Raw genomic sequence first — 9,152 nt, 5'->3', positions numbered from 1 at the left:
AACCGTTCAAGATGGCTGCAGAGAAGCTGAGGAGCAAAGTGGGCTCCGCCTTCAAGATGCACGGTTTGCTGCTCCGCGCGTGAGTAGCCGGCCCGCGGCGGCACAGAGCGAGCGGGAAGAGTGGCCGAGTCACACAAACCCCGGCAGCCCCCGGGGGGGGGGGGAGAGGCGGGGACATGCCGCGCTCCCTTCGCGTGCCCAGGGGGCGCGGAGCGGCTGACAACAGCGACTCCGACCCCGTCCCAAGGCCACCCTATTCCTCCTCCCGACCCTGGTAGCCCCAAGTGGGGAGAGCCTGGCCCGCCCGCGAGTGACCCGCCGTCCTCCATCACCCGTGGGAGACACCGACACTCAAAACCATATTCCTCAGTGGTGTTCCCAGTCCACGTAATGGGCCCATATAAGGGTCTGGGGAGGTGGAAAATACTTCCCTCTAGGCTAGAGACAGTAACAGTCAGGCGCTTTAACGTGTAGTGTCTCTTCTGTGCTTGGTACAGATCTTATGGGCTTAGGCCTAGAGCTGCACAGGTATTGAAATCAATGGAAGTTAGGAGCCGAAGTACCTGTGAGGCCTTAATGTTGGTGTTATACTGGAACAGAAGTAAAACTCTTCCTGCTAGTGGTTGAAGGAATCCTTTGGGTATGTCTGCATCTACAATTTTGCAGCGCTGGTTGTTACAGCTGATAGGGCCAGCGCTGCAGAGTGGTCACACTTACAGCAACCAGCGCTGCAAGTGGTGTTAGATGTGGCCACACTGCAGCGCTGTTGGGCGGCTTCAAGGGGGGTTAGGGGAACGCAAGAGCAAACCGCGGGGAAGCAGGTCTCCTTCCCCGCGATGTGCTGTCGCGTTCCCCGAACCCCCGTGCAAGCAGGTCTCCTTCCCAGCGGTTTGCTCCGGTGTTCCCCGAACCCCCCTGCAAGCAGGTCTCCTTCCCAGCGGTTTGCTCCGGTGTTCCCCGAACCCCCGTGCAAGCAGATCTCCTTCCCAGCGGTTTGCTCCGGTGTTTTTTGAACCCCCGTGCAAGCAGATCTCCTTCCCCGCGGTGCGCTGTCGCATTCCCTGAACCCCCGTTCAAGCAGATCTCCTTCCCCGCGGTTTGCAGGGGGGTTCGGGGAACGCGACAGCACACCGCGGGGAAGGAGATCTGCTTGCACGGGGGTTCAAAAAACACCGGAGCAAACCGCTGGGAAGGAGACCTGCTTGCAGGGGGGTTCGGGGAACGCGACAGCACACCGCGGGGAAGGAGATCTGCTTACATGGGGATTCAAAAAACACCGGAGCAAACCGCTGGGAAGGAGACCTGCTTGCAGGGGGGTTCGGGGAACACCGGAGCAAACCGCTGAGAAGGAGACCTGCTTGCACGGGGGTTCGGGGAATGCGAGAACAAACCGCGGGGAAGGAGACCTGCTTCCCCGCGGTTTGCTCTCGCGTTCCCCGAATCCCCCTGCAAACCGCGGGAAAGAAGACCTGCTTAATTACCAGAGAGGCTTCCTCTGGTTTGCTGGGATACCTGTTTATTCCACGGAGGTCAAGAAAAACGCTGGTGAGTGTTTACACCTGATGACTGGATCCTCTACACCCGAGTTTCAACGGGTGTATGTCCAGCGCTGCAAACAGGGAGTTGCAGCGCTGGTGATGCCCTGCAGATATGTACACCTCCTAAGTTGCAGCACTATAACTCCCTCACCAGCGCTGCAACTTTGTGGTGTAGACAAGGCCTTTGTCATTTTAAATACAGTCCTCAGTATGGAACCACTAGTCCTGCTATCACTCCCCAGACACGCTTGGGGTGTATAAGCTTTATACTATCTGGTATCACTTCTGTTCCTGCAACCCAGCTGTCAGGCTTTTATTTCTCTTGCACTTATAAGTATTGTGAACAGAAATAATAGAGTACTCACTTGTGGCTTACTAAATAAAAGCCTTGAGAATAGGAGTAGGTTCATGCTACAGATTAGAGTTCATCTTTTGGGTGTGAGATTTATGACCTATGATCTCCCTTTACATGAGTATAAAATGTATCAACTATGGTTTAAATCTCAAATAATTAGGCCCTACAAAGACTTAGGCACATGCTTAGTTTCCACACTATGAGTAGTCTCATGGGGTTCACAGTGCGTAAAGTCAATCATGTACCTAAATTTTGTCAGGATTGGGGCCTATGGTTGCATAGGAAATGAGCTTATTTTCAAGTAGGTTCCTCATGGAAATTAACATGGCTGTGTAGAGCATTCTGTGCATCTCAGCACCATTGGTAGGTTGATCTGATGGCAGGCCTAGAGTTAGTCTAGAAAGAATCTAAGGCTATGTCTACACTATGCACCTTTTAGCAACTCAGCTGTGTCACTACAGCCGTGCCGCTAAAAGGCACACAGTGTAGCCGCTGTTTGTCGGCAGGAGAGAGCTCTCCCGCCGTCAATAAACTTCCATTCCCAATGAGCAGCGGTAGCATTGTCTGCAGGAGAGCTCTCCCGCTGACAAAGCACTATTCACACCCGCGCTTTTTGTCTGCAAAACTTTTGTTGTTCAGGGGTGTGAAAAAAAACACCCTGAACAACAAAAGTTGTCATTCAGGTTCCACTGTAGACAAAGCTTAACAGGAGACTTACCCCCAACCACTAATATCCTCATTTCAGTGCTCAGTTATTTACGATAATGTGGTTCTGTTGCTCATATTTTTTTGTCTATTTTTTTCAGTCACTATTACAATAGTGATTCTCTTTTTCTTTTGGCTTGGACAGGGGATTCAGTTTTGCAGGGCATTACATTTTTCTTTTTTTATATAAATTTTTAAAAAGAATTATTTTGGATAATGTCCTACAGTTATTTAATTGCTGAGATTTCTGAGGATTCTAAGTTCAGAGCTCCTGGCACCCAGGGGTTAAACGTTGTGAAATATTTTTAAGTTCATACTGTTGACAAAAATGTAATTTTTGATCAGCAGTTCGATGACATTAATCACAGAATTGCTTTTCGTTAAATACTGGCCTTTAGTACGAGTTTTAGGGAAGGACTGCAGATGAAAAAAAATCTTATTTTAAGTGGAATTATATATAGCTTTTTAAAATATCTCTTATATTGATCTCCCCCTGTCAGATAACCTTAGTCCCAGATTTGGACCTTAGCATCCAAAATATGGGGGTTAGCATGAAACCCTCCAAGCTTAGTTACCAGCTTGGACCTGGTAATGCTGCCACCACCCAAAAAATTAGAGTGTTTTGGGGCACTCTGGTCCCCCCAAAAACCTTCCCTGGGGACCCCAAGACCCAAATCCCTTGAGTCTCACAACAAAGGGAAATAAACCTTTTCCCTTCTCCCCCCTCCAGGTGCTCCTGGAGAGATACACAGACACAAGCTCTGTGAATCTAAACAGAGGGACTCCCCCCCTCCCCGTTTCCCAGTCCTGGAGAACAGAATTACCTCCCTCTTCACCCAGAGGGAATGCAAAGTCAGGCGAATAAATCTGACACATACAGATCTCCCTCTGACTTCTTCCTCCCACCAATTCCCTGGTGAGTACAGACTCAATTTCCCTGAAGTTTCCCAGTAAAGAAAACTTCAACAGGTCTTAAAAGAAAGCTTTATATAAGAAAAAAAGAAAAATACATACAAATGGTCTCTCTGTATTAAGGTGACAAATACAGGGTCAATTGCTTAAAAGAATATTGAATAAACAGCCTTATTCAAAAAGAATACAATCCAAAGCACTCCAGCAACTATATTCATGTAAATACAAAAGAAACATATAAATTCTATTTGATCTTTTCGTACTTACAACTGGAAACAGAAGATTAGAAAACAGAAATCACTTCTCAAAGCTGAGAGAAAAGCAGGCAGACAGACAAAGACTCAGACACAACTTTTTTCCTCCACCCAGAGTTGAAAAAAATCCGGTTTCCTGATTGGTCCTCTGGTCAGGTGCTTCAGGTGAAAGAGACATTAACCCTTAGCTATCTGTTTATGACACCCCCCCCATTGAAAAATAATAGTTATACTGGCAGTGTGAGGCATCTGACAGCCCTGTCTATAGATACACATCTTAGAACTACGCTGATTGTCAATTTTTTTTGTAAGAAGAGAGCTTCTATCCTTCCTTTTCAATACTTCCTTCAGATGAGTGGGAACTCAAGAACTATGGGAGCGAGTCGGTGGTATTTTGAATATAATAATTTGAGTTTCTGGTCCAAGTGGAAGGAATACTTTTCCTTGTGTTTTCTCTCCTTTCTTCCTTCATTCCCTTTCCTTTTATATGTCTGTCTTCTCTCCCTTTTCTTTTTAACGTTTCCACGGATAGTATTCAAAACATCATGCTTCCACTGTGTCAAGATAATAAGTCTTCCCAAAGATGATGATGTCTCTAGGATAGATCAGACTTTGTGTTACCTTCTCCTTAAAAGCCTACATAGTAGGGTAGGACATTGGATTGTTCAGTGAGTATCCAGCCTTTAGGATCTATTGAGATAACCAAGGCCTGCTGCTTTATACTTAATTTTTCTATTCTTGGATATTTTTCAGTTTCAGAGCATCTTTGATTTAGATGGGATCAGGATAATTATTTCTATGCTCTTTCTCGCTAATAACCACAAGCCTTATAACAGTTGTGTGTGCACATGCCAATATTATAATAGTGACTATAAAGCATATATTTTATTTATTGAATATTAATTTCTTATCTTGGCTAACTTATTTTTTCATTCCAATTAGTGAAGCTAATAAATATCTTACTGAAGCTCTTCAGTCTGTCAATGAATTAGAGCTTGAAGATGTAATAGAAAACATCATTGATGCTGTTGAAAAACAGCCTTGTAAGTAACAGCCTTTTTTTTTTTTTGTAAACCAATCCTGCCTTTATGTTATCTGTAAAAAGAAAAACCGACTGACAGCTCACTAAGGTGTTTGTTCTAGTCAAGCTGTTTGAACATAGATGCATGTTACATATATTTACTATTGACTTCTTGTTTTGCTAAATATTAAGGTTTATCACTTCATCAAAAACCAATGTAATTTTGCCACTTCAGAAGTCTGGCAGCCCTGCTTCTCCTGACTGTCCCAGTAGCAGTGAAATGATTTAATTCCAGGTCATGACTTCCATCTTTAGGAATTTTGTGCTTTCTTTGGGACTCAGCAAAACTATGCACTTTTCCCCACAAGGAGGTACCACTCTTAAAGTGACAGCACTATCATTAGTGATAGAATTTAACTTCAAAAATATAAAAATATCTCAGCTGGACACAATGAAGACTACAGTTTGTTGAATGCTCGGATTGTGTTAACCTATTTGAATAATTACATGAACCTGTGTAAAAAGCTTCTGAAACAATGAACCTGCAGTATATGAAGCTTCTATAGGCTATTCTGGCAGGCTTACGGGGACTAATTATGATGATCTTGTTCTGAATTGTGAGTGAATTAACTACAGATACAGTATGAAGATTTGTGTAGAGATGTAGCTTTCTGCCAAATATATTTAATGAACTGCCTTTAGAAATTTGCCATAGAAAATTTAGGGTACCATATGTAACTTACTGAAAATATAATGATTTGTAAAGAATATTTAAGACACACTATGAAGGAGGATATTGAACCATTTTTGTAAAATTTTGAAACATATTTAATTTGATACTTGTCATTTTCCATAGGCTATAGTTTTAATCTTATGAAATGTTCTTTTCAGTGTCATCTAATATGATTGAACGGGCCACAGTGGAAGCCGCAGTCCAGGAATGTAGCCAGTCATTAGATGAAACTATGTACGGTGATACAAAATTATTTTTATTTGAAATTTATGGCTATATAGTGTGCATTCACTGATTTCTTCTTGGGGAATAAATGTGAGATGTTTTCTGCAATGCTATTAACACAGTAATTGTTCTGTGTTTTTTGTCTTCTGATATTTAATTTAAAACTGAGTAATGTTCTTTCTTAGGAAATTTTCTTCCCAAGTATAGATCTGTAGGGATTGTGATATGGTTCTAACATTCTGAAATTAAAATGCTGTACATAGTATATATTCAATATCCACCAACAAAAATAGAAATAAACATTTTTGAGAATGAACTTTATTTTTGTGCATTTTTAGTTGAACTTTCTCTTTTCCTTATTACTCATCAAAATTATTATTTTTCTGCATTTCTTAAGATATATTTTGTTCTTGAAACATTTAATGATGCTCTTTTCTATTCAGTTTTGCTTTTACTGGACTGTTATTGAATTTTGAAAACTGTGACCTAATATTGGGGCTGTTGAGAGTATTATGTGTGTTTGTGAGATACACACACATAGATAATATGAAAGGATTTATTTAAAATTGTGTTTATTGGGATTGTAATACAAACTGACTAAAGCTGATAAATAATTAAGTCAGTAAGGTGGTACAACCCCATAGTTCCTAGATATGAGGGCATATCCCCATTTGACTTGGAATACGTTCTTTTGCCTGTTTGTTAGAACTGTAACAACATAAATAGTTTGTTTCACATACTTGCTCTCATATATTTGGGTCTCAATCCTGAAGAGAAATCTGTGTGGGTAGATCCTGGTGCAAAGTACCTCTGAAGTCAATAGAGCTCTGTGGACCAATGAGTCTCTCTTCCTGTATCTCCTGAATTCTGTTGTGATAAACTCAAAGACAAAGCATCCGTCAGAGAGACATGTTGTTCCATAAAAAAGGCATTTTCTCCCATAGGCAACGATGGATGTTTTCTGCCTGTAAGATTCAATACATCCTGACATTACAAGTCAATTCTGTAATTTTTATCAACTCTGAAGCTGATACAATTATAAGAGGATTAAAAACTTAGATTAATTGTTGGAAGGGAATCAACAATAAATTCAGTGGCAAATACAACCCTTCCATGAAATGGTATGAAAAGTAGCATGCATATGTAGTAGCCACTTTATAAAAATGATCTTGACCGTACCAAAACTATTTTATTTCAACTAGGTACCAGTGCATATTAATAAATAATCTTGAAAAATTCTGTTTGAAAAATTTGGCAATTTTTGTTAAAGAAAGAAAGAAAGAAAAGCACACAATTTATTTTCTCTTTAATTTCCATTCAGAATTTAAAAACAATATTTTCTGTAAATAAAATGCAGATACAACGGTCAGTGGTCGGAGGAGGAGACTGGAAGGGAAAAGGAATGAAAGAGTTAACAAAAGGGGTGTGTTAACATTCTTTTACTCAAAACGAGGTTTCTGTGGAGCCTTGGAATAGTTCTTTTCTCAAATAAAGCTTTAAATGTATTGTGGTTTCAGAGAACACATTTTCAATATTATCGGGGCCTTTGATGTTCCACGTTATGTTTATAATTCAGAAAGGAAGAAGTTTCTACCGTAAGTCTTTCCATTTCTTAAGTCTCAGCTGCTATTTTTCTGACATTACTAATTGTCCATGTATTAAAGCCTTTATTATTGTATAGTTAAAATTGCCATTTACAAACTGTCACTCTTGGTTTGTGTGCTGGATGATATGTAGATTCAAGATGGATGATATGTGATTCAAGAGTGAATATGTTGTGGACACACTGCCTTTAGGAAACTGATTATAACAAACTCTTCTTGAGAGAGAGAGAGAGTGAGTTTTTTGTTTGTTAAATAGGGTTTACAACTTCTGTGCAAAATTAGTTGAACTCATTAGGTTACTCTGTTTTAAAGGTCATGGTAAATAATGGCAGGTAAATATATTTACAACTGGGCCATGAGTCAAGTCTGTCTCTTTCAGTAGCATGGAATCAAAATAGGTAATCTTTGTTCTGTGATGATTGGTACAATACATGCAGTTCTGCTGGTGATGGTATTGGCCCTAAGTTGTATGTATTTGTCTGTCAGGTTTTTGGTTTGAACATTTTCTTATATGGTATTTGATGAGGGGCAGAAGTCCATATAGCACTTAATCCATCCCCTTCGATGAAGTGGCTTTCATGCCTCACAAAATGTGTGGGTTTTTTTTCTATTTGTCTGATTTTGTAGTAAACTCTATAGAAAAGTTGCTTATGTTGAAGCACACAGAAATCTATTCATAGCTAACTGATGTGTGAAGGAATTTACACCTATTTTCCTTTAGAGTAGAATTCTTTCTTAACTTTTGTTCATGATTCTGCTGCCCTATCAAAAGCATCCTGCATGGTTGCTGTAGATTTTTAATTCTGAATCCCATTCTGTAGCTTCCATGGTTGGCAGGAGCTGGGAGTTTTGTGAAGATGTGCTGCAGAACAAGGATAATATCTTCATTTATTTAAGAAACAGAGTTGTGTCCAGTGCTGCTCAGCTGGAAAGATGTGACAGAGGTGTTGGTGTTAAAGGGGAGAAAATGAGTGCAATCTTCAGTGTATATATAGAGACATGGCATTCCTAGCAGAAAACTCCCTCACTAACCAAATAAAATGTGCAATAGCATTGAAGACTTTGTAGCTTCCTACTTATATAGAGATTTAGATTAAAATATCATTGGGTCTTTGTTTTTAAAAAATAAATAAATAAAACATGACTAACTTTCTTCCAGTCTATCAATGACCAACCATCCTGCACCAAATTTATTTGGAACTGCCAGGGATAAAGCGGAGTTGTTTCGTGAACGCTACACCATCTTGCAGCAGGTGAGCGAAAGAAAGATTTTGATTTGTTTAATGCTATCATCTCTTGTTATGAGAGAGACATATATGTATAGTAAGGCATTTATAGTTGAGCAGCTAGTGTGAGCCACAGTTGTAAACTTATAAAATCAGGATATGTTACAGGTTGAATTGAGTATCCTTTGAAATTATATGGCATTATGGATTCTGATGTGTTTCAGTATCTGTTACCGTGTTTGAAAGGTGATCTGTGAATAACATTACGAATCACATACCAACTTTTGAACTATATGCTGAATGCACCAAACAGATTCTATCTTAGCCTTAAAATTTAAGGTCCACTGAAACAGTGGACAAGCTACTGCTTCAAGTTGTTGCCAGCACAAAGTGCCCAAGGCCAAGCAACAGCAGGGGGAGGTCCGTCGCCCGGTGTGCCGCGCCAATAAACACACCAGGGTGGAGAAGCAAACAAAGTTTATTTGAGATCTCAAAGCGGTGCAAGGAGACGAACGCCTCAAATCCTGCACACCTAACACAAGCAGTTTCCTCTTATATTCCAGTTGCTTTTTGAGAACT

At 40.7% G+C, this 9,152-nt stretch overlaps 1 protein-coding gene across 1 annotated transcript in view; it reads left to right on the top strand.

Moving 5' to 3' along the window:
- POLE2 (DNA polymerase epsilon 2, accessory subunit) overlaps nucleotides 1-9,152 on the top strand; it is a 29,738-nt gene continuing 20,586 nt past the window's right edge. The window contains exons 1-5 of the mRNA XM_030562806.1: nucleotides 1-79; nucleotides 4,707-4,807; nucleotides 5,677-5,752; nucleotides 7,261-7,338; nucleotides 8,507-8,600. Coding sequence (XP_030418666.1) covers nucleotides 12-79; nucleotides 4,707-4,807; nucleotides 5,677-5,752; nucleotides 7,261-7,338; nucleotides 8,507-8,600 — 417 coding nt within the window. The 5' untranslated portion in view covers nucleotides 1-11. The remainder of the gene's footprint in view (nucleotides 80-4,706; nucleotides 4,808-5,676; nucleotides 5,753-7,260; nucleotides 7,339-8,506; nucleotides 8,601-9,152) is intronic.

This window comes from Gopherus evgoodei, chromosome 4, assembly GCF_007399415.2.
Source record: "Gopherus evgoodei ecotype Sinaloan lineage chromosome 4, rGopEvg1_v1.p, whole genome shotgun sequence".
Classification (NCBI taxonomy): Eukaryota; Metazoa; Chordata; order Testudines; family Testudinidae; genus Gopherus; species Gopherus evgoodei.
This window is presented reverse-complemented; position numbering and strand designations above follow the sequence as displayed.